The following is a 26205-nucleotide window of genomic DNA, read 5'->3' as shown; positions in this document are numbered from 1 at the left end:
CCAGACATGAGTGACAGGCTGTGTGTGAGGCTGAACATGAGTTCGGCAGATAACTGTGTCTATTCGGACTGAATGCAGAAGAGCAGCTTAAATCCAGCCGCCTCATGAGGTGGGCCACAGCGCTCTGCAGAAATGTGCGTATGGGGAACACGTGTGTGGGTCTGCGCTGTCTCAGGTGTGGCCCGGAGTTTCAGGTTGACTGCCTGCATCGCTACGGACCAGACATTCCTGTGATGGACTGGAGTGGATCGACCAGACAGATATAACTGCACCCTCGTTCCCCTTCGGCGACCTACCTGCCTGGCCGATTCGCACACACACACATGCCGTTTTTGTGAACGTGCAGCTTTGTCACTGCTGTCATCAGCGCTGTCTTCAGGAGAACCTCAAACAAACGGAGAGTAATCTGATAAGACCGTCGGTTCTACTGTCTGTGCTCACAAACGCACATCTGATGCTGTTTGTTCAGCAGCGGCTCCTTGGAAATACACTTACCTCCTCAGAGCGCTTTTGTGCTCCCCCCCCACCCCTTTTTTTTCCCTAAGATTGCTTCTTATTCATTGAATACAACGGAGCATCCATTAACGTCTCCCAGACGGAGAGAGGGAGCCTGTCTGCGCTCCATCTCCCGTCTATCAAGCCCGTCCCGAGCATCCCACCACTTTCAGCCCGTCATTTCACCTCCTCTGCACCTCAATGCTGCTTCTGTCTGTTAGATTATAGAAGTGCAGCTCTCATCATGTCTTAACAAAGATACACAAGGGACCATTTGAAGGTGGTGTTTTGTTCCCGAGTACTACAACACAACGTCTGAGCATTATGCTGAACCTATTTTCCAAAGTAGGACACACGGTTATCAATTCAAACGATACGTTGTAGACTGACATGCTTCGTATAGATGCTGCTTTTTTTTAAGAAAAGCCAATGTCTGATTTAGTGGATTTGTGTCAATCGAATCACAAATCTGTACATGTTGACTTATCTGTAGATACATTAAGGCGTATGATGTAGGCTGAAAACAAAAGGTAGTTTAAGCATAAAGAGAAAATGCATAAAGCTGTACGGCATCGTGATTGGATGGCACATAAAATTAGCAAAACACAAAGTCAGTCTTCTTATGACAATGTTGTCAAGACAAATCACGTTAACTACAGGACTGTCTCAGAAAATGAGAATATTGTGATGAAGTCCTTTATTTTCTGTAATGCAAAAATGTCATACATTCTGGATTCATTACAAATCAACTGAAATATTCCAAGCCTTTTATTATTTTAATATTGCTGATTATGGCTAACATCTTAAGAAAACTCAAATATCCTATCTCAAAAAATTTGAATATTCTGGGAATTTTAATCTTAATCCAGAATGTATGACATTTTTGTTTTTTTAATTGCATTACAGAAAATAAAGAACTTTATCACAATATTCTAATTTTCTGAGACAGTCCTGTATGTAGAAGCAGGCTGAGGTTTTATGAAATGTATCTCTTTTCACGGTTCACATTTACCTGACATGCCAAGATGGGATTTCCTGCTTTAGGACTCAAAACAAACAAAAAACAATAATAATTGCACAGATCAGTAATTAGTCTGTCAGTTTAGTAATCCGTCATCAATAACACACGTATACGAAAGAGGAAATGAATAAAAAGCTGCTCCTCAAAGTGAAAAGCCATGCCTCTTTTCAACAGAGCTAATGCTGCTTCCTGCTTTTTAACAGCAGCGATGTTTTCTTTGTGAAGGGATCAGTTCCTTTCTTTCATATGTTGTTGCTTTTATGGTACATTAACACATACTTGGTCACCTGGACAATACCCATAAAAAAACTAGCATCTCAGCAGTGCAACACGTTCACCTCTCAGCTGTGACAAACGTACTCGGTACAGGAAGATGACGTCTGAGTCAGGAAGATTAAATCGTGTTTTTAGTTTCAACTAATGGCCTCTTTCCACGTGCACGACTGCTTGGCTGTTGCAGGAGAAGAAGAACTGTACAGAACATTCCCGAGCGCTTGCACGGTCGTAGCCATCCGGGCGTACGGTCACCCGAACACGGCCCGGGACTTCTGAAGCGCCGCTGGTCCAGAAGCGCATATTTGGACCCGGGGTCTCAGGGACGGCTGATTTGCCTTGGACATTTTCCCAGCAACACTCAGGCTCCTGAGGGACCTGCACTGTGCAGCATGAAAAGATCTCCCTCAAGGGGGACCGTCTGCTGCCTCCACCCACTTTAAGGCTGCCCTCCCTAAGTCAACAGTGGCTCGGTTTTCACGGCTGTTTGACCAACAAGCATGTCTGTGCATTCACAGCTTGACACCTCCTGATTTAAGGAGCCCTCCGTTGGCATATTTGCTCAAGATCAGCAACTTAAGACGACGCATTGGTTGGTGATTTCAGTGCTGCTAGGTGGAGGTCACGGCTCATCAAGTGAGAAGTGAGTTGGAGGCAGTTTGCTCCCCCCTAAGTGCAGATTTGGACAAGAGACCTGATGCTGAAGTGAAGTTTAAAAGCTTTATAAGAGATGTCAGCGCAGCCAGAGAAGCTGACACATAAACCGTAAAACAACATTGGTGAGCTCTGTTCATTTCCCAGTATCTCTGTAGTTTTATGTAAAAATGAAATACTGTCCACTTAACGGATAAAAGTGCTGCCACGAGACAAAGTGTATTTAGAACAAAGTCATCGTGTGGTTAGGTAAAGACACAGGGGACATTAGGTCGAATGAAAACACCAGAACAAGAAAAAAACCTAAATACATCATTGTTTTTATGAAATACGACACAGAGACTCAGAAGTCTCCTCACAACAAACACAAAAGATCACATTTTTGTGTTTTACAGACCATTTCAGCTTCAGTTTGCAGCATACAGCATTACAGGTGAGAGTGATAAATCATTTTATCCAATAGCTTTAAGTATGTTAAGACCTGAAAGTAATGTAAACTTTCATGACATACCATAATGTCGGTGCTAACAGTTCGAATCACAAGCGGATAACAGCGGCTTTGCTGCAAAAACACGTTTCTAACAAAGCAACAAAACTCTTGTTTCAAGAAAATTGAAGACTATTTTATAATATTTTTCTAGTTTTAAGAAAGTTTTCATTGGCAAACATTTTTTGCTTAAAATAAGACAACTTTGAGTATATTTATGGGGTATTAAGCTTTTCTACAGGGGCTGTTTTTGCAGTGATGGTAAAAGAAATGCACAACAATAAAACATTAAAAAAAAATCATCTAATCTAATCCAGCCAAGAACCCACATTATGAACCGATTGATCGTGTTTGTCTTCTGTGGCAGGTTTTTACTCATAGTTATCGTCAAGTCTTGATGACTTCATCCATCCATTATCTATACCCGCTTTATCCTTTTCAGGGTCACGGGCTTGATGACTTCAGATTCTTTTTATTTAAGGTGACATATTATGGCATCTAATACCTATTTTAAACAGGCCTTGAATGTCTTAAAAACAAGCTGTTTTTGATAAATAAATTAGAATAAATTCAGCCTCTGAGCAATGTCTTTATCTTCCCCGTTTCTAACCTCCTTCTCTATGTGGGATTCTAAGTGGGCGGGGCTATGATAATGAGGCTCTGTGCTGATTGGCTGCATGACGTGATGATTCAATACACCGCTACAAAAAAATGGCAGAAGCTCCGGCCGGCGGACTTAGTTGTGGGCGTGGTTTCACGCATCGGAGGCCAACCTATGTAACGACAGGAGCAGAATCTGAACGGCTCGTAGAAGTCACATCACACTGGACGGCTCATCCGGGCGGCTGTACAGACACTGCACAATTTGGTTGCTTTCCTCCTTCTCTGAGTTGGCAGGCTGAGGGGAGACCACTTTATATATGTTAAAGCAAGAAAAAACTTGTTTTTCGTAATAGGTCCCCCACAATACTATGTCACTCACAATACAATATTCCTCTTCTCCATTCACGGTGGTGGTGCAAAAGATGTTGATTTGAGGCTGGCATTGGCAGGCTGTAGCAAAAGCTACGTTTTTTCTGCTCTGCATACGAGACTCCACACTTTGATCCCCATTGTGCCCAACTTAAAGGGGACCTATTATGAAAAACATGTTTTTTCTTTTCTTTTCTCTTCTACGAGCCGTTCAGATTCTGTGCCCGTCGTTACGTAACGAAGGGCCAGATGCGGTGTATCGCATCATTCAGGCAGCCAATCAGCACAGAGCCTCATTATCATAGCCACTCAGAATCCTGCATAGAGGAGGTTAGAAACCGGAAGATAAAGACATGGCTCAGAGGCTGAATTTATTTGAATTTATTTAGCAAAAACAATCAAAAGCTTGTTTTTAAGACATTCAAGGCCTATTTAAAATAGATATTAGATGCCATAATATGTCCCCTTTAAGTCTTCCTCGTTGACATAAAAGCTGACCTTGTTTAGAGGCTAGGACACGAGCTGCATTCGTGTCATATTCCTCTCACTATATTACTATTACTTAAAATGGGAAATTATGACTTTTTTTAAGGTGAAACTGAAATGTAGGAAAACTCTCAAAAGTAGACATGAATGTCACACTTAACTTTACTGATATTGCTGATGTGAATTATGTCTTTATTTTTAGAAAATAATTTGTGTGACAATTGTGTTGTGATGTTTTTTAATTAATTTGAGCAATTTTCATTTTAGATATCCCAGAGATCTAGTGCATCTCATCCACTTTGCTGCTGGGTCTGGGCCTGGATCTGAATCTGCATCTGGGTCTTGGTCTGGATCTGGCTCTGGTCAGCATAGCCTAAATTTGATTTCAGTTCAGAAATATCTTTTCAAAAATGTTCCTAACAAGAAAAACAGAATGAGTCAGAGCCATCCCTAAAAAATAGCTTCATTTTGTTGTCGGCCTGCTTCTCATCATTGCCTCTATCTGACGGCATCATCAGCCGCCTGGTGTGGGAAAAATTCCATTTATCTCAGCAATTGATGAATTAACTCTCTGACCAGAGCTCGACTGCCAATGACCAAATTTGCTCAGGAATGAAAGTGTGCATGTCGGCCTTACGCTGCACATTCGCTGGGAAAAGCTTAGTCAGGCTGTAAGATCCTGAGGAGACGCGGATGGGAGCTGATGTCTGCTGTTTCTCTTCCTCCTGAGAGGAAGGGATGGATTTAAAGAGCTTTATTATGAGGGCAATCCTCTTGAACCCTGTTACGGCTGCCAGTTTAGCAGGAAACAGATGGAGGGCATCTGGCCCTCGCCAAGAGAATCTCCAGCCAAAGCTGCTGCGCTGAAGCCCCACACCCAAAATAAACAGAGAGAGCTTACAAAAAGGGACACCAAACTCATTTAGTTTAATACTAAGGGACTCATTCGTCATCATTATACCTTTAATCGTCCATGTCACTTGACTCTGACTATTAGCAGTGACCTTCTGATGAAGATACTTTCTAGACAAATAGACTGAGATTAGTATTTGTGAGACGTCAACTGTATCCGGCCTGGAAGACAAATATTTACCGAGCTCAATGACTCATTTTAAAGGTCCTTGTGTGGTCTTAATGTTGACAAATTGTTTCTGTTCTGCCGTATAAATGATTAACATTTACTTACAAGGTTTCATGGCCTGCTTGTTCTTGTAGCTTTCAGCCCGTCATTTCTCCCAGATGCACAAACAGTGACTACAAAGAAAGAAAGAAATGAGCTATAAGGTCTAAGGTAACTGTCCTGTTGCAAACTTCTGAGACCATCTTTGCCTTTCTTAGCAGTGGTCGTAACCCCACGTTGTATGAATGACGCATGTGTCTGCCGCCTCATACAGGTGTTTGTCTGGTGTTTCTGTCCCTGGCAGATTTATTGGGCTCAGTGTTCCAAGTCATCCTCATCTGCTTGGAAGGTGTGCACTTTGTGAATCAGAGGGGAAAGGTATGCTGCCATGAGCAGTCGTGCAGCCTTTTTTTTTGTTTTTACTTAAAACTTTACCGTCCCGCTGAGGTGAGTTGCTTCCAAGATGTCCAAGACACAACAAGGAATACTCCTCCTCCACCTCCAGCTGGTGGAAAGAGTCGTTGCATCATGCACAACTTTCCCCCGTTCCTCCTTCTTAAAATGGTAAAATGTGCATTTTGGGAATATTTTTGAGTACCAGAAAAGAAGAAAGACAGATGGTCACAGTTTGAATCAGAAAAGTAACCAACACGCAAGATTGTTGTTCCTGTGAAGAGCAAATGCACGATTTCATGTATAAATCAACATCTATGAGAGCAGCACCTGTCACTCTTTTTGAAATTTGAGATAAAAAGGTTGGTTTTTAATGTTTAATTTAAAAAAAAAAGAATACTTTTTCTCTTTTTTTCAGTTTCGACACTTTTCAGAGTTGGTGTTGAAAAACTGCAGCACCGTTAAAGTATGACATATTTTGTCAGGGTTATGCTCTCAGAATGTCCTGCAGGTCCATGTCTGATCTTGCCATGAACAACACATACTCCAGCTCCACTTTTTGTTGCTGTTAAAACCGTTTCCCGCTCTATATCAAAAGCATGAAATACCTTTTAGTAGAATAACTGTGGTTTTTGTCCAAATTCAAGGTCTGCATAACAATCAGAAACTGTTGCTCCCACCCACAAGTCTCTATAAAACACAGGTGACTCATCTACTTCATTTGAAATAAAATTTCCTATTAAACTCATCTCAATTCGACCTTATTTATAAAGCACTTTACAAAAGACAGAACAGTTGGCCAAAGTGCAGAACAACAAAATAATTAAAAAGACAGAAAGGAGAGGATAAATAAATAAGGTAATGTCATACACCGTGGATCAGCCTGACGGCAGCTCTGAGAATTTCCTGCGTGCCAAGTGGATATGCTCTCTCTCTTTTTCCCCTCATGCACATGCAAATTCATGCACTTGCATTCATGCAAACTAGTATACACATAAAATCTCCTTTTACAGCGGGTTGAACAAAGTTTTTCCATTCATCAAACCTGTAACCATGAAAAGTAAACCATCTGTTCCACTCGGTGCTGTTGAGATGTTCAGCTGTTATTTTACCCTCAGTCTTTGGGGCATAGCTTCAGCTGAAGGTGGAGTCCTCCAGCTGTTGGGAATACCTGCCTAAACTGCTGTTCCCATCTGGCTTCACCCAGTTTTTACCACATTTACAGCCGTTTTGGTTTTTATGTCTCTGTCTGGTTTCCAGTAAACAAGCGTGCTGACGGTGCGTCAGTTTAAATTGTTCCCCCTGCTTTACCGAATAATCTGGCTCCAGGTTCAGACATGGATTTCCTGAATTGTTACTTTTCTTTCTCTTTTCTAAGCCCAACCAAGCCGATCTCATGGTTCTGCGGCGGGTCTCTGCAGGTATAAGAGATGCAGCACTGTAATTGGAGGATGTTATTTGTGAATGAGTGGTTGTGGGAATGAAGCGAAGCCGCACGGGGAGCTGATGACTCATGGTATGTTGGCAGTAGAAATGTTTGGACGGCTAAGGTCAAGTGCCGGGGCTCTGGGAATTACTTAACCTCATCTGAAAACAATGGCACTGCAGCCTGAGTGGACACAATGAATGGTCTCTGCAGCCTTTGAGTTTTCACAAATGTATATTTGATTAGTAATGAAAGGCTGATGCTCCAAAAATCTGGATTCAGCCATGAATACAATGTTACTTAATGCAGTGTCTCCCAACCTGGGGTCCGGGCCCCCCCTGGGGGGGCACCAGAGATCTCTGGGGGGGCGCAAAACTTTGTCTGCTTTGAAATTATGCAGTTGTAAAAATTCTATTTGCGAATGAGTCATTCATAAGACATTGTTAGGAATAATTTATGAATGTCTTGAATATTTTTTGTGTTTTTTATACACTGGTGACAAACACAGGAAATTATTTCATTCCTTATTATTATATCATTACTCAACATTTAATCTACTCCGACAGGTTGTTAAAGGAAAAATGTTAAAAAATGTTGGTCTCATATTAAAAGAGACATTTTTCAGAAATACTGTATTTTTATGTTATATATTTATATATAACATAACATATATATATATTTGCTTTTATGTCCTATTGTGCATATTTTATGACATTGGAGAAAAACAAAGTCTACAGAGTAAACCAAAGAGAAATGTATCAAAAAAATGTAAATTTTTTCAATTAAAGACTATTTTGGGGCTAGTACGTACGGGTCGGGGGCCTGGCTGGTCTTAGGGGGGGAACAAGGAAAAAAGGTTGGGAACCACTGACTTAATGCACATATTGCCGATCTCAGTAGTTGTGTTATTTTGTAATTACTGCTTACACACACACTGATACGTGACCACATGAACCCACATGATGCACACGTTACAGAAGATGGATAAACCACTGCTCTTCATTTCCAAAATGTTATTTGAAACAAATCAAGGTTGTTGTTAGCAGTATCAACGCGTATCTCGGTTGTTTCAAGAAACTGTATTTAGTGAGTGCGTACTGTACGTAGTAAGCAGAGCATGTGTGATCTTGGTTTGCCCGATGCTTGAACCCGGGGTCTCTCACACTCAGCGCTAGAGTCATACCCCGCCACCAATGAGCCATGCATAGAAAGACAACAAACACAGTTCTCTTTCATCGCTGTGACACACAGGCATCCATATGGGTTTACATTGCTGATGGTCACTGAACCCATGTGTAGCGTGGAGGTGGCAGAAATCAAAGACACAAAATCCTCACTGACAGCCAACGTTTTACCATGAAGTGGAAAGCTGCGTCTCATCTCAGTGAGCTCAGTGGGGGTTGCGTCTCACATTAAACCTTTTGCCAAATCAATATGTGGAACATGATGATCCACTGAGGGGACTACTGAAAGGTTTCTTGCTCGCTTTAACCAGGAAAAAAAACAAACAAACCTTGTTCTCCAAACCTGACATGACATCTCTTAGATTGGAATGGTTTCATCATCTCCTGCGTGCGACGACAAGAAAACTCATCCCGTGTTTGTTAGTTTTCACAGCAAATCCTGGTGAGGATGATTATGCAGCATTAGAGCTGGGACACAGGTTTGCTCTGGTTCTGTGTGGGGATATATGGAGGCCTCTCCGCAGACCTAACAGGATGACTGCTCCTCGGGGCAAGTGTCTTTCTAATACTGCTGCTGTTTCCACTTGATTGATCATGCCTATGGAATTTATATTGTGCAGCACGTCTGCTTTGGCCGTCCTGGGACAAAGAGTGCGCTGATGCCTGTGGAGGAGCTTCCTCAGAAAGTGTGGGGCCTGACATGTAGCTGGCATAAGTTCACCCTAGACCCTGCAGGATTTCTCCTTTTTGAAACCCAAGAACATTTACAGGCAGACTTTGACCCTCATCCTGAAACCTCCTCCAGCCCATCATTCAATGCAGAAGCTGAGAGAAGCAGAGAGGAACATTCCCTCCTTCACTTCTAGCCTTTCCTTGTAATGAGAAAGAATGTGGACAATTTGAGAGAAGAGGGATTAATCTCCCCAGGCAGCCTGGAGAAAGTTAAAGAAGACAGGTCGCTGTTTTCAGTATGAGAGACATTATTTGTGTTGGACACGAACCGGTGCAGTTCTCCCCGCCATTTGGATTCACAGCCGCTGTGTTTTGCAGTTCAAAAGTGGGGAAGCGTTCACGCTGACTTGCAGTCGGTGGCATGAAATAATGCATGGATCGTGCCCTTCACTCCCTCCTATTCTCTCTCCTTTAACACTCACCCTGCACACACTTAGCCACTTCTTCTAATGCAAAAGCAAGACAGCACGTGAGAACACATCATACATCACTGAAGCGTGTTGCTCAGCCGCCCCCAACCGTGCACAGAAAACCACTAAAGCCTGCACTGCACACGTCTAACAACTGTGTTTATTCTCTTTCTCTACATGTCTTTTAAGAGTGTGTCCAGATTGGGGTTGAGGGGAAGTGCTGATAGGTGCAGTAAATCAAAGCTGCTAATGCCGAATGACGAGGAAAAACCATGATCTAATTCATCAAAAGGAACGAATTATGTCCTTTTCTATTTTCAGAGATGACACAATTAACTGTGGTCTCAATGATGTCTGTGAAATGTTTGGATTGAGTAAACAAATGTCCTTTTTGACCAAGCCAGTTTTAGGAGTTGAAGCATCTCAACCCTCCCCTCTCCTCTCTCTACTGGGGTTTTCCCTTTTTTAAATGCTGCTACATATCTGCCTCCCCCCACACTTCAGATATCTAGCAAATGCAGCTTGATCTGAATGGGTGGAGATAATGCTGGGAAAACTGGAGAGTTTTATTCTGATGGGGTCAATGACGTTGCAGTATTTACATATTTTCAGACTCAAGCAGCCTCACATAAGTGATAAGGTTATCTTTAGGTTTTTGATTTGTTAGTCATATTGGACAGCAAAACATATGATTTCATGATTTTTTTCCCCATAGCATGTCAGCTTTATCAAGTGTATGGATCACATCTGACACAAATTTCATTAACATGATGAAATTCCCAACAGTGGTCATATTCCAAGTACAGCGTTTAAAATGTGCAGGGGGTCATGGGAAAATTGTGCTGATGATTTAGGAATGGGAAAGACTGTTTATGAACAAACAACAGCTGATATTTGAGACAATTTCACTAGTTATATCAACATGTTAATACATCTGCAACGCAGAAAACCTCAGTTTATGAATCATTTCTTCTCATTTCCCGGAAGTTTAAGTCATTCAAATAATTTAGACCAGGGGTCGGCAACCCAAAATGTTGAAAGAGCCATATTGGACCAAAAACACAAAAAACAAATATGTCTGGAGCCGCAAAAAATTAGTCTTGTATAAGCCTTAGAATGAAGGCAACACATGCTGCATGTTTCTATATTACTTATAACTGGGGGAAGATTTTTTTTTTTCATTATGCACTTCGAGAAAAAAGTCGAAATGTCGAGAAAAAAGTCAAAATGTGGAGAAAAAAAACGAAATTTCGAGAAAAAAGTCGAAATGTCGTGAAAAAAGTCGAAATGTCAAGATTAATGTTGAAGTACAATCTCGAAAAAAAGTCGAAATGTTGAGAAAAAAGTCGAAATGTCGAGAAAAAAGTCAAAATGTCGAGAAAAAAATCGAAATGCCGAGAAAAAAGTCGAAATGTCGTGAAAAAAGTCGAAATGTCAAGATTAATGTTGAAGTACAATCTCGAGAAAAAAGTAGAAATGTTGAGAAAAAAGTCGAAATTTCGAGAAAAAAGTCAAAATGTCAAGATTAAAAAGGAAAGGAAAAAGAAAAAAGAGGAAAAAAAGAAAACAAGGAAAAAAAGAAAATAGAAAAAAAGAAGAAAAAAAGGAGAAAAAGAAGAGAAAAAAAAGAAAGAAGAAAAAAAGTCAAACATTTTTGAAAAAGCTCCAGGAGCTTTGCCGACCCCTGATTTAGACTATTCACCTGCATTTGAGAATTACACTTTTTAACCCTTTTTTTCATCTTTTAAAGATGATGCCGGTGTGATTTCACTGTGTGAGACACAGTTAGTTGAGACATGATATGAATGACACAACCTCAAATCCACTGAAATGACTTATCAAACATGTGAAAACGTATTACTAGTGGTATTAGCGGTACTGTATTCTGTCTCCTGGACTAGCAGAGCCTCTCAGGCTGTGACGAGTCATTCCTGTGTGGTGGAGGACCAGAGAGGCTGAGCTGAGTCTGGTGTTGGTATTTTGTGGTTTGAGAGTTTGGCTGTTACATAACGATCCGGATCAGCTGGCCCGTCTCAGTCTAGGGACTGGCTGTGGGTACTGGCCCGGGCTGACATGCCCATTATGCCCTGCAGGAATTTTTCTTTCCCATCTTCGGGTCCCGTCCTATCCTCTAATCCGAGCTGTGACAACTGGGATGAATCTGTCATTTCGATGGAATATTCTCTCTCTCATCCTCAGCCGCTGTTTTTACAGTGTCTAGACACACATGCCGCCATAAATGAAACAAGAGGATGCCATGGACAATGAGCACATGGTGGGGGGGGGGGTTCTTCTCTCGCTGCAGGATTACATTAGATATTTCCCCCAGAATTAGGGTTTAATTCAGCTTTGTGTCTCATGCATGTGTGTGTTCTGGAGTCATCGGAGGCGTTACCTGCGTGTACACTGTCTGTCTGTATGAATGAGTTCACAGCTGAATGTGTTTTATGAAGGCTTATATCAGCATGAATGTGCATGAATGCGTGTGTGGGTATTGATAAAAAGTGCAGCAGTGGTGGTGGAGGGCAATGACTCAGACTTTCCTCCAGCTGTCCGCCAGCGTTTCCCAGAGTCCCGTCCACTCATCAGCTGTGATAGATCACTTCCCTGATTCAGTTTCTGTTGACTGCTCCGATACGTACCCGTCTCCTGCATGTGCTCCGGTCTCCGTGTCACCGTGCCTCACATCGTGTTCAGTGTTAAGAAAAAAGACGTTTACGTGAGTGTGTCTGAGCCCTCAAGGCGAGAAGGGTGTTATGCTTCCTAGCTACAAATCCCTGTCGTCTTTCCTGTTCCCTTTTCTGTGAATTTAAACATTCTTCTGCGTGATTATCCAGGCTGATATGATTTAGCTGCGGTCCCGCCGTCCGCTGCACGTCCTACTGTAGCAGTCTGCAGGCTCGGTGCAACGTAGGGGGAACACGTGGCAGTAATGAGAGGGTAGAGGAGATGGCGCTGATGGTGGTGTTTATGGGAAGAACCTCAACAGTCTGTTGTTGGGTGTTTGGTCAGCTGCACGGGGGCTGGCTGCTTTGAAGAGCGCTGACATCACCAGAAAATGAACCCTGAGACGACGGTGCGTAGCGTAACGGCAGCGCCGGCGAGCTAGAGCACACCGAGTGGCTTTCTCACACTTCTGCTAAGTGTACATGCTGGCCTTTTAAGGACTAATTTAAGCTTTTATGGAAGCTCTTCAATTGTGGATCGGTGAAAGAAAAGCTTCCGCCCAAGATGGGGTTTTATGCAAAAAAACTGGTTCATTGTAACACGTGGAGGGTTCATTACAGCGAAACAAATCACAAATCTCCAGCTTGGCGATAAGAAAAGGAAACGATAGAAGTTAATAACCTTTTTCCTTTTAACTGATATCCTAATTTGACAGGGTTCTGTTTTTCTTCCCTTTTATTAACTTTGTGCATTTGAAATTTGAGAGGAGTTAGTTAAAACAAGGACTGAAGGAAGTCTAATCAAGCAGGGCCCTGGAGGAGCCAGCGCTGGCGGAGCTCAGCCTCGCCGTCCCATGGGCTTCGTCACAGTTCCAACTCCTCCAGCCCAGCCATCCTCCAGGTCGGCACGCCCCCTTTTGGACCGATTAACCTCACCCGGACCTTTTGCTCCTCGCCAGCTGTGACGAAGCCACGGGGACGGCGAGCCAGCAGTCAGAATGTGTGATACTGCCATCATTCAGTTTAGAGCGTGCAACACGGCCCAGGTCTCCGTCTGAGATTTATGAACTTTTGAGCAGAACTAGGCCTGTTTTCATCTTATTCTCTTCCGTTTTATGAAGGTGATTTGATTACAGGCTGTTGCGTGTAATCTGGATCTCTCCTCTTCACATTTTCATTTGGTGTTCATAAAGTGCCTCAATTGTGTCTCGTGACAGTAGCTGTGAATAGAGGAGTGTTCTGTGGCCACACATGTCCCCAGCAGGCCCGCATCCCGGTGCCAAACGCTCAGGCCGTCTCCCTGTTTACAGTCTGCAGGCTTTTGTCTCCGTCTGGACTGAAACTTTGGCTGAAAAGAGGCTGAATAGAGAAAGGCCTTTCTGTCAGTACAGGCTCGGGTCACTCTCAGGAGGGGTTCTTCATCCTGAGCGGAGAGCGTTTTGAGGCTCAGAGAGCACACCGGGGAAGGAGAATCCGGTCTGACAGATAAACCCGGGGCAGGATCGAGTCCTCGGTTCCTGTCTCATTTCTGGCTCAGTCTCATGAGCCGAGCCAGCCGTGGCTTTGACATAACTCCACAGTTTTCTCAGGAAGTAACGAGGCTTTAGAAACTTTGGTTCCAGTTTTTCTTTGTCAGAAGAGAGACAGAATTGTTTGTGTGCCTGTTATTTAGTCTCACAGTGATACCACAAACCATTATTTTGTTTTCAAAGAGAAAGAAAAGAGACTTGAGGGAAGATGATCACATCGTCTTACAGCTTGAGTCTCTAAATATGTATGTAAATATAGCCACACTACATATTTTCTAGGCATTAGTTTAATAATTGATAGATTATTAATATTAGAAGGTTATAAAAAAATGTTTTTATTGAAACATGTAGCTCAGTTTAGATGAAAGAAATAAATTGAGATGGAAAAATCTCACAGCACAGGAAAGTTTTGTCAAATCTCTAAATGCAGATTCTGGATTAAATATGCCCATTTATTACCTATATTCAGGTTTGTTTTAGTTTATTAAGACATCATTGTCTAGCAAGACGTTACCCATGCCAATGCAAAAAAAGAGGCTTTTTTAAGAGCATAAGAAAGAAAACTGCCCGTCCATCATTTTCTTTTGCTGCTGTGACATTTAAATCTCATTAACTCTAAAAATCCAATCTGCCGCTTAGATACTCTAAATAAATGCACATTAAACCAGTGGACTGTTGCTGTAAATACGCACAAATCTTTTGTGAAAACTTTAAAAATGACCAGGAATTTATTTATTTATTTATGTTAAACTCAGGGGTACCTATAGAAGCCCATAGAGCCAGTTTTCTCATCATTGTAGGAAGCTCTTTTTATTTAATTTTACATTTTTGTGATTAAAGAAAGTGAGGGGGATATGAACGGTGGAATCTGCATCTGCTACAAATCTGAAAGACAAGAAAACATAGCGGGCACAAACATTGGGAATCTGAAAGAGAGAGAAACAAGTAAAGAAACAGGCAGAGACACAAACAGCAACCATTTCAGGTCTCTAAAACTGAATCAAGACTAGGCTACTGCGATTATCTGTTCCCCAAAACTGTGGGGTGAGCATGTAGGTGAGGTGTGCAAAGTGAAAACAAGGCCTTACCTGAACTGCACCAAGAGTAGAGAGGGAGGGGAGGGCACAACCATAGTTGCAGTTCAGGTAAAGCCTTGTTTTCACCTTGCACACACACATACTACTCACTCACTCACCTACATGCTCACCCCACAGTTTTGAGGACAGATAATTGCAGAAGCCTAGTCCTGATTTCAGTTGTAGAGACCTGAAATGGTTGCTGTTTGTGTATATGCCTGTTTTTGTTTGTTTGTTTTTTCTCTTGCAGATTCCAAAGGCTTGTGTGCCCGTTGTGTGTTTTCTTGTTTCAGATATGCAACAGATGTCTTTTAGTCGGTGCTCAGGAGTTTTGGACAGCATGACGGTTCCTTCAGGTGTCGGCCAAGTACTTTCTTAGTCCCAGTGATGGACTCAGTCTAGATGTTATTATGTCTATAAACTGTGTCCACACGTGATAAAACTGATTTGGATGTCGATTACCGCGACCAAGAGTCAAGCTTTGAACCTTTTTGAAGTCAGTGCAGGACACACATCTGGTTTTGTCTCTGAACCGCTTGACCCTCAACGTGGACCGCCTGACCGAGGTCACTTTTCCAACGCAGGACTTTTCTTCGTCCCCGTTTCTCATGTTTGTAATTTCTCATTCCGTCACATTAAGTGTCACATTATTTTAATGTACAGGGTGAAACATGAGTCGACATGGGAGAGATTTCTAAACGATAGGAAGCGGTCTCCTCCGGTGGCATTTAGACCTTCCCGTAACGAAGGGAGTGGCCGTACAGCCGGCCTCCTCAGGAGCTCGCCGTTTAGAGCCCCGAGCGGTTGTGGCTGAGGAAAATTGAAAGCTTCAGCGAACAGAATGTTTAAGTTTGTAAGTTGTCACGCTGCAGAGTTTCTGTGAACCTGCCCTTTGAACTCTCTGGGAAGAACATGAGGCATTTTATCAGTTTCGAAGCGCTTGTACTTTCCTCTTGTGTTGTTTGGCCATCTGGTGAACTAATTAGCCGTTTCCTTGCTCCGCGGAGTGTTTTGGGGTGGGCATGGCAGCGGTCCGAGGTCAGGAGCTGGCACTGCCCGGTGGGGAGATTACAGGTTCGCGCTGTCACGTCGGCCCCTGGAACACTGACCTGCGGGCTGCGCATGTGTTGGCACGGGGCGCGGGCAGCTCTGATGTGGTCGGGCCCATGTGGAAGCTTTCTAGGGTTTGTTCCGCCCAGCCCAGTTTTAAGCTCCCGGTGGGGAGTGAGCAGGCCTGAAAACCTGCACTCAGACCAACATTTTGCAAACGTGAGCGCTGTGTGTTCATCTCTGTGAGGTTTTGGCTTCAGACGGCTGATACAGTACTGTGTTTGTCACCGAGCTTTGACTTGGAAGTAGGAATGGGCGATATTTTACCGTTCACGATATACCGTCAAAAAAATTCCTCACGATAAGAATTTGTCATCTCGCGAAGGAAGGAAGGAAGGAAGGAAGGAAGGAAGGAAGGAAGGAAGGGAGGGAGGGAGGGAGGGAGGGAGGGAGGAAGGAAGGAAGGAAGGAAGGAAGGAAGGAAGGAAGGAAGGAAGGAAGGAAGGAAGGAAGGAAGGAAGGAAGGAAGGAAGGAAGGAAGGAAGGAAGGGGGAAGAGAGAAAAGAGGAAGGGAAGAAGGATGGAGAGAGCAGGAGGAAGGAAGGAAGGAAGGAAGGAAGGAAGGAAGGAAGGAAGGAAGGAAGGAAGGAAGGAAGGAAGGAAGGAAGGAAGGAAGGAAGGAAGGAAGGAAGGAAGGAAGGAAGGAAGGAAGGAAGGAAGGAAGGAAGGAAGGGGGGAAGGGGGGAAGGGGGGAAGAGAGAAAAGAGGAAGGGAAGAAGGATGGAGAGAGCAGGAGGAAGGAAGGAAGGAAGGAAGGAAGGAAGGAAGGAAGGAAGGAAGGAAGGAAGGAAGGAAGGAAGGAAGGAAGGAAGGAAGGAAGGAAGGAAGGAAGGAAGGAAGGAAGGAAGGAAGGGGGAAGAGAGAAAAGAGGAAGGGAAGAAGGATGGAGAGAGCAGGAGGAAGGAAGGAAGGAAGGAAGGAAGGAAGGAAGGAAGGAAGGAAGGAAGGAAGGAAGGAAGGAAGGAAGGAAGGAAGGAAGGAAGGAAGGAAGGAAGGAAGGAAGGAAGGAAGGAAGGAAGGAAGGAAGGAAGGAAGGAAGGAAGGAAGGAAGGAAGGGGGGAAGGGGGGAAGGGGGGAAGAGAGAAAAGAGGAAGGGAAGAAGGATGGAGAGAGCAGGAGGAAGGAAGGAAGGAAGGAAGGAAGGAAGGAAGGAAGGAAGGAAGGAAGGAAGGAAGGAAGGAAGGAAGGAAGGAAGGAAGGAAGGAAGGAAGGAAGGAAGGAAGGAAGGAAGGAAGGAAGGAAGGAAGGAAGGAAGGCAGGCAGGCAGGCAGGCAGGCAGGCAGGCAGGCAGGCAGGCAGGCAGGCAGGCAGGCAGGCAGGCAGGCAGGCAGGCAGGCAGGCAGGAAGGAAGGGGGGAAGAGAGAAAAGAGGAAGGGAAGAAGGATGGAGAGAGCAGGAGGAAGGAAGGAAGGAAGGAAGGAAGGAAGGAAGGAAGGAAGGAAGGAAGGAAGGAAGGAAGGAAGGAAGGAAGGAAGGAAGGAAGGAAGGAAGGAAGGAAGGAAGGAAGGAAGGAAGGAAGGAAGGAAGGAAGGAAGGAAGGAAGGAAGGAAGGAAGGAAGGAAAGAAAGATTCCCATTGATAACGTTTAGTAGTATTTAGTATCTTATAGAGCAGTGTTTTGGCTCCAAAGACTGAATGTGGTGATAGATTTAGTTACAAAGGTGGAGTTGAATTGGTATTTTTTTTAATCGTCATTTTTATCGTTATCGGAATAAATGCCAGAAATTGTCGTGATACATTTTTTAGTCCATACCGCCCATCCCTACTTGGAAGAGCACAAACCCAGAAGCATGCAGCATATTTGCATCCTTTCTCATTTCTCAAACAGTCAAGGGCTTTTAGGAGACGTCTTAATAAGACTGAACTCAACGGTTATTCTGTTAATCTGCTGATCATTTTTTCAGATTGTCAATTGTTATTTACGTCATGTCCCTCATGAGCCTCATCATCATGCTGTTGAGAAATGACTCTGTAGAGCTGCTTGTTTAACAGTTTACAGATTGTGGTCAAGTATGGGAACATACCAGGGCTGAAAGTGTGTTTGTTTAATTTTTTTTTTTGTGTGAAAAGATTAAAGTTTCGCCCACATCATCATGAATCACCATTTCTGCAGAAGACACATCATGTGAACCTTTGGACAGTTGGCAGATTCACTGACTGAGAGACTGGGGGTTGTTTTGTGGTGATGCAGGATCAGTGCCTCAGTCAAATATCGAAGAGGTGGTGGTAAAAATGCTGTCAGTAGTTCCCATGTTTCCTCAGCCAAAATCTCTGAAGTGCTAATCCTCCTCTCCATGAAACTCCCAACGCCACCTGCTTCCATCTTCTGCTTCCATCTCTATCTCAGCCCTGCAGCCTCTTTTTGGGTGAGCTATCATATAACTTGTTTTACTTTTGTCAGTTTTTTGTTATTTCAGTGACTTTGTGGGTTTTTCAATTCTTCTTCAATCGAAGCAGAGCAAAAAATCTGTCCACATCTTTGACTTTGAGTCTCAAGAACCACCGGTGACCCTGAATAATAATACAAAAAATACCACATACTGCGATACAAACAATAGGGGATCCTGATAAAGTCTGTATACTCGGGACAAAGTTTCTCCTCTCTGTCACTCATTGTTGCATTGATCTGTCTGCACACAATAAAGTCTCCTCTTACCCCTGAATAACTGTGGCTTAGGTCAAAATCTTGGAAATGACTCAGATACTAGTTACAAAATAGCTTTCTTTTTTTGCTTTTTATCAGTCCGTGGGGACAGTTTTGTACTCAAAGTACCAGATTTTATACAAAGACAACATCAAGACTGCTCCAAGTTACTTTGTTCTATTTAAAGTATTATGGGACAGAGAAGAAAGGCTTTTTGTAACAAAAAAATGAAAGTAAAGCATCAGAGCTGTGCGTTGCTTCAAGCCTCAGCTGGAGGATGCCCTTTTACAAACCCAGCATGCAACTGTGTGAAACATCACAAACGCGGGCGTGTTCACCTTGGGTCATTTAGCATGCTGGAACCCGTGGTTAATTAAGATAGATGTAACCTTTTTTTAACCACTCCCAGATGTGAAATCTCCGGCAAACAGTGAAAAATCTCTTCTGCAAAGCCCGAGACTAGCGGGAGTGCCGGGAAAGTGAAATGTAAACATGAAGTTTCATATGCTATTATAGTGGTGCAAATATGTTCAGCTAATCTGTGAAATGAGCAGCTTGCTTTTCCCAAAGGAAGTGGGAGTCAGCAGGAATTAAGTTCCCTGCATGTGAAAAGATCCTGATGTTTTTTCTTTCTGCCACTTCAGCAGTGGCACTTCAGCTTGAAGCGAATCCAGAGCTGCTATTCTTCGTACAATAAAGCTACACATAAAAAGTCTCTGTGCAGTAAATGCGTCTGTGCAGCCTTGCTCAGCAAATGAAAGAGCGGTACGAGTGTGTTGGGGGGTTTATTTTAGAGCCTCATGTTCAGCTCAGTTTGTATTTTCAGAGCCGTCATCCCTCATGGTCAGCTGCTGCAGACGGAGCAGCATCCCGGCCAGATGCTGCTCCGGGTCCGACGTGGACAGAAAATAGAAAATCTTTTTTGATAATTGGTGAAGGTTGTAATTCAGAGCTGCTGCTGCCTATTTAAGGTCAGTTAAGTACAGACTGCATCGGGCATCATCTGGACTCGTATTTGGGTTTCTCCAATCTCTCTTTTTCAGTCAGCTTTAGGTTGACCGCTGTTAGATACATTGCTCAGGATGGTTACGTGAACTGGCCTTTACACGGGTTTGGCTTTTGTAATTACAGTCATGTAAAATAAACATCATATCCTGTTTTAATTCTGATTAATGCATGCTAAAATAAGAATGTGCCTGTCCTTACCGGTTCTTACTGGGTAAATACGACATCAGATAAAGAAAAATAAAAAAAAAACACATAAAATGTTAGACTTTGCAGTCATTTATTAAGAAGAAGAAACTAAACCAAGGTGCAGAAAAAAAAACAAATACAGTCAGATTGTACAGGAACTGAGAGGATACTATGGGAAGGGTTATAATGTCATTCAAGACCAATTTTGGGTCCATCATTGTACAGTGGGGATGATTACAAATAAGTGAAGTGCATTGTAAATCAGCCTCAAGGTGATATGTACATTACTCATAGAAAAGTAAAAAAAAACCCAAGACATCCATCTCAGACTCTACAGACCACAGTTTTTAAGACAATGAAGTTCATGACTGCAAAATTAGAAGAAAATGAACAAGTATGGCTTGTTTGGAAGAGTTACTGGGGCAAAGCCGAAAAGAACGCGACACCATGACTTCGGTTTGCAAAGTTTCATCTGAAGAAACAATGTCTGAACTGATGATCTTTGGACAGAGGAGACAAAAGTGGAGATGTTTGGTGAAAGGCAAACTCACTGCATCACCACAAACTCCTCCTACCAGCTGCAAAAGCACAGCGGTGGCGGTATGATGCTGAGGGACTGTTTGACAGCATTCATGGACTTAATGATGAACTCCTTCCAGAAACCGAAGAGTGTTCTGGAGGCAAATATGAGTTCAGTTGTTGCTGGGTCATGTAGCGGGACAGTGATCGCAAACACAACAGAATGACTGAAATAGAGAAGAATTCAGGTATTCATGTTGAAAAGGCTTAGACAAAGTTCAAACCTTAACCTCAGCTGAAATGGTGTGAAACCCTAAGGAGAGAAACATACGGTAATTAGATCTCCAAATAGTTCAAAGAACTCAATCAAGACTGAAAGAGAACTTTCTTTCTCACATGACCACATTCAGAAATTTCTGCAACTTTTTCTTTCAGATCAGTCGCCAAAAGGGAGAAAAGGCACGTCTTTGCTCGTTTCCACCCCCCTCGTTACGCTAAAATGAAACATTGAGATTAAATCTTAAATCAACACTTTAGAAGTCTTAAAAAAAGTAGTTTGTATTTTCTTTTATATTCTTTTTTTTTTTTCTTGCAGACTCATGTAAAACTGTGTCCTGCATGGGTAGTTCACCTGTTCTCAAGATTATCAGTGTTTTTTTCCTGTTCCCCCATTTTGTGTTTTAAGCCTCTCTGCCTGCCGTTAGTTGTGTAGTTGAATGGAGAAGAAAACCCTGGAAACAGGGTTGGGCGGACCGAGTATCTAAGGATGGAGACAAAACAGAGACATTCATGTTCCAGCGTCACATGTATCACACAGAAGGTTTAGGGTTTATTTTACTTTTAACTGGGACACTTTTTGCTTTATTCACTTGGAAAGTTCCGTCAGGAGTGTCATTAATCCCAGTCAAGGAAATCATGTGGAAGTTTCCAGTGAAAAGAATCAGTATTTCCCCGAGCTCAGGAGCATTGTCTCGGTGCTTCAGAGGCGTGCTACCAGTCCTGAAATAGATCATTGACTCCACTCTGGACCAACAGCCCGTGTCAGAGGTCAAGCTCCTCGGCGTTACGCCTCTGACACAACACGTGCACATGTGCTTTCACTGTTCCCCTTCAGAGGTCAGCGCGACTAAGAAAAAGGCATGTAGAGGTCAAAGTGTATACGTCTAACTCTTTGTGTGTGTGTGTGTGTGTCTGGGAATATGGGTTTTTGAAGTGGGAGATCACAGCAGATTACGAGAAAGAGAGTCTTACTGAAGACAGACTGGCTGCAAGGGAAACCCTCTGAGGGCAAACGCCCCAGCAGATCACCATCTGTCCCATCACAAGTGTTAATATTCTAACTAACATCCATTTGGTAAAATGTCATATTAAATGATTTTAACACTGCTGATGACAAGTGATGCTTTTTGCAGCAGGAACTTGTTCCTCTCCACTTTCTCCCTATTTTTAAGCCAAACATAGGTTCTTTCCGTATGGTGAAAAGGGGAAGTTCAATGAATTCCTCTGATTGGCAAGTTCCACCAGTCAATGAGTGTGACTGGGTATTCATCTGAACCAGCTGCACAAGGGCAAGAAAAAGTACCCTCATGTTCTAGTACTTGTATCACACCCGTCTCTGCTCTCTCAACTGGCTCCCACCACAGTTCAGAATTCATTTGAAGGCCTTGTGGTTTGTTTTTACTGCAGTTGATGCCCTCGGTCATCCATATTTATGACTTATTTGAGTCTTCACCGGCCTCTGAGAGCTCCACGTTCGGCCAACAGTAACAGTATCAGGTCCCACGAGCGAGGAGCAAACAGTGGGGTGATGGTTCATTTGCATCGCGGGTCCCAGACTCTGGAACGCTCTTCCCCCTGAGCTCCGGACCATCTCAGACCTACCACTGTTCAAAGCTTTTTTTTTTTAAATGCGCCATGTGCACAGGTGGACCTGCAGGTTGAGGATGCAGCTATACTCCTCCTTATTTGGTGGCTCCTGGGAAAGGATTTATATTGATTAATAAGCAGCATAAAACTGAGTTTTCTAAGCAGTGTTTGTAAATCTGGAGTAGGTTTTTGTTTGGGAGGTGATTTATGTGCAAATCTCCTCCCAGATTTACGAAAAGTTTATGAATGAAGTTCACTGAACAAGACTGATTACATTTTTATTTAAAAAAAAAAACGTTATCACCGATTCTTTCCCATTTTATCACCCCGTTCTCCTACCTAAGTCATTCCTGGGCACTGAACTCAAGTCTCCTTCTTACTTGAGGAGTGAGCAGGCCGCTTCTTTTCACCCAACAGGGTTCAAGATTACATGATTTATCTTTATTGTGCCTATTTGTACTTCTTCTTGTAATGTATTTGTTTAAATTATTTAAATGTATTCTTATCTTGGTAACAATGGCATATTTTTCAGTCATATTTTATACAACGCCAATATAATTTCCCTTTAGGAATGAATAAACTCTTTATTCAACTTAATTCATTTCAGTTTGGCCAGTATTTCCATCCTTTAACATACCTTAAATACTGAATTCCTGTCAGTGAGACAGAGCTGTTCTCATTGGTCGGACTGTTATATGGTCACAACTGTGCCTGCAAGTGCTTTAAGCTGCATTTTAAACCTGGATAAGATGGTGTTGGTGAACTGGGCATAGGACTGTCCAGAACTGCTCATTGCCACGTAGAAACACTCAGTGGTCTGTCAGGTTTTACAAACGATGACCTCCTGCTGCTGCAGCCACTGAAGAGCATCGGTGTTGGGTGTTGTAGTGGGGGGTTTCCTCCACCTTGACATCTCAGCATGTGTTCTTGTGACACTGGATGATGGAAGTTGATGGTGTTTTGTGTTTCTGCTCACAGGGCATGGCCTTCTCCATGGAGGAGCGTCTCCAGCTGGGCATCCACGGCCTGCTGCCTCCCTGCTTCATCAGCCAGGACGTCCAGCTGCTGCGAGTCCTCAAGAACTATGACATGAAGAAGGACGACCTGGACAGGTGCCACCTGCATACAAACACAGCCAGACACCGCTTCGTGTTGCATCTACAATACTTGATCTTCCATCAGAGTTGAATTTCATCTGAACAGCAGTGCGTGCAAAGAGATCCCACATCTGGAAGCTTTCAAACCACAAGAGGCAGATTGGCCATTAGTCTTCTGAGATCTGCTTCCATCTCCCAACACCAGAGATTATATTTTACAAATCTGCTCTCTGTTTTCATTTCTCCACCTTTCTTTTGTTTTTATAAAGTCACCAGAGACTAAATAATAAGCCTCGGTGCTCTTTTACTTGCTTCATCACTCTTGGACAGCGAACCACACCCTAACCGTTCAGCTCGAGCCCTTTGATCAGCCGAAATCATCTTGTTTGCTTATTCCATTCACTCTCTCAGCCATCCACTTCATCAGCTGTGCCTTCAAACATGAAGGATGAGTGGATTGTTCCTGTGAGAGTCAACAGGAACTAGACAGCAACAGTTGCCTATTTTTCCAGCATAGCTATGAGGCTGTATCAACATCCCAGAACAGGCATTTCCATTCCCATGCCCTATCAGTGTCCCCGACTGTCCGTCTCGGGGACTTGAGCGTGTTCCAGCGTTGGGCTTTCTGCCTGTCACTGCTCAAAGCTGCTCTGTCTGCAGACAGTCTGCTCCCCGACTCTCCTTCTTTGGTGCTGACTGCTACAAGCTGTCATTTACTTTACGACCCCGAACTGAACACTTGCACCAGTTTCTAGTCTATTTTTATCTCTCATCTCACACTTAGATCTTAGTTCTGGTGGAATTAGCCTTGTTTTCTGTGACAGTGGCAGAGAACAGTACTGTAGGCACATGGACAGTACACACTATGACGGTGCCACTCACAGGTTTGGGCTGGGCGATATGGACCAAAAGTCATATCTCGATATTTTCTAGCTGAATGGCGATACTCGATATATATCGATATTTTTTCTGTGCCATAATTGGGGTTTCCCCCAAAGCATTATAGCATAGCATCTCTGTTAGCTTAATTTTTTTCTGAGGCAAACCCTTAAAAAAACAATCAGTTTTAATACAAAGCCTCGTGCCAAATGTCCCACAGGTTCCTTTATTAACAGAGGTCTGCACAATATCAAAATGTATAAAACAAATGAAATAAAAATAAACTGCCTGCATATATAGAATAAAAATGCTTCTTGAATAAAATATGACAAATATCCCTTTCCTGCATAACAATTAAATTAAAATACACTGTGCTATTAATACAATGTAGACAGTAACAGGCAGACTTTCCACTGAGGTTGACAGTTAACAAATGTTGCAAATAACAAAACATTTGTGCAAATCTCAAATAAAACATTCAAGTAAATTTGTCACAAAATAAGCTATATTAAAATCATAAAAAAATAAAAATAAAAATCGATATAAACGATATTGTCTCGTACCATATTGCGTTTGAACATATATCGATATATATTAAAATCTCGATATATCGCCCAGCCCTACCACAGGTGGTTGGATAAAGGCCTTTTTTAAAAAAAAATACTGCACCATAGAAAGGTTCACAACCAGTGTGGTTGTTGTTCAGAGGAGATCAAAGTGGAGGTGGGAGTGCATCAAGGATCAGCTCTGAGCCTCTTCTTGTTTGCTATGGTGATGGATAGGCTGACAGATGAGGCTTCACAGGCGTCTTCAAGTGGTGGAGAATCCAGAGAGGGGGAGGTATTCCTTGAAGGGGGAGAAATGATGGTTGGAGATAAAGAAGATTTCAAATACTAAGGTTCAACCGTCCAGAGCAATGGAGAGTGTGGAAAAGAGATGAAGAAGTGTGTGCAAGCAGGTTGAAACAGGTGGAGAAAAGTGTCAAGGGTGATAAAAGAGTATCAGCAAAACATTTTTTTTTTATCAAAGTCTTTTTATTAGTTTTTTTATCATTAAAACAGGACTGTACAGTCAAACAGAAAAGAGAAACAAAAACAAGAAAAATAACCCCCAAATTCCACACAAAAAAAAAAAAAAATTAAATAACATATTGCCAGATAACCATCAGATACAGGGCCAACATAAATGAAAATGAATGAAGACTCCTACATTATATTATCAGCATCCATACCCTCCACAAAGTCCAGGAAAGGCTGCCAGATCCTATAAAATGTCTCAGTGGATCCCCGAACAGTGTACCTGATCTTTTCCAGTTTGAGATGAGCCATGACTTCCCTTATCCAGTGATTAGATGATGGTGGAGCAGAGTCCTTCCATTTAAACTAAATCAGTCTCCTAGCCAGGAGGGAACAAAAGGCAATCATGTTGGTTTCCCGCTGCATAAGTAGAGGAGAGTCCACAGGAGCCACGCCAAACAGAGCAATATATGGTGATTGTTTTCCCACATATTGTAGAAAAAGTCTCAAAAATGTTCTGCCAAAATGAAAAAAGTTTAGGACATGTCCAAAACATGTGCATAAGAGTAGCAGGGGCCCGGCTGCATCTATCACATGTGGGATCTATATCAGCATTGATCCTTGAGAGCTTGACCTTAGACCAGTGTAAACGGTGAACAATTTTGAACTGGATGACAGCATACCTTAGACATATGGAAGATGAAAAAATATTCTTAATTATTTTCTGCCAGGTTCCTTCTGGGATTGCCTCATCAAAGTCAGTCTCCCACTTACCTCTAAGGAGGTTTAAAGCTGTCTGATTGTGGGTGTTGAGGTGATCATAAATCAGACTGATAGCCCGCTTAGTGGTTGATTTCCAAGTAAAAACTGTATCTAACAGAGAATTGGGAGGGGACATTGGGAAGCAATCTGAGTTTGAGGTTACAAAGTTCCGGAGCTGCAGATACTTATAGAAA

The 26205-nt window shown here is 42.8% G+C and overlaps 1 protein-coding gene across 1 annotated transcript in view; it reads left to right on the top strand.

Annotated features, from left to right (window-relative positions):
- The window catches only part of me1 (malic enzyme 1, NADP(+)-dependent, cytosolic), a 111195-nt gene that overhangs the window by 12909 nt on the left and 72081 nt on the right, over window positions 1-26205 (top strand). Inside the window, exon 2 of the mRNA XM_061718211.1 lies at window positions 23236-23369. Coding sequence (XP_061574195.1) covers window positions 23236-23369 — 134 coding nt within the window. The remainder of the gene's footprint in view (window positions 1-23235; window positions 23370-26205) is intronic.

This window comes from Cololabis saira, chromosome 3 (assembly GCF_033807715.1).
Source record: "Cololabis saira isolate AMF1-May2022 chromosome 3, fColSai1.1, whole genome shotgun sequence".
Taxonomy (NCBI): domain Eukaryota; kingdom Metazoa; phylum Chordata; class Actinopteri; order Beloniformes; family Belonidae; genus Cololabis; species Cololabis saira.
Note: the sequence above shows the minus strand (reverse complement) of the source record. Positions and strands in the feature narration are given on the sequence as shown.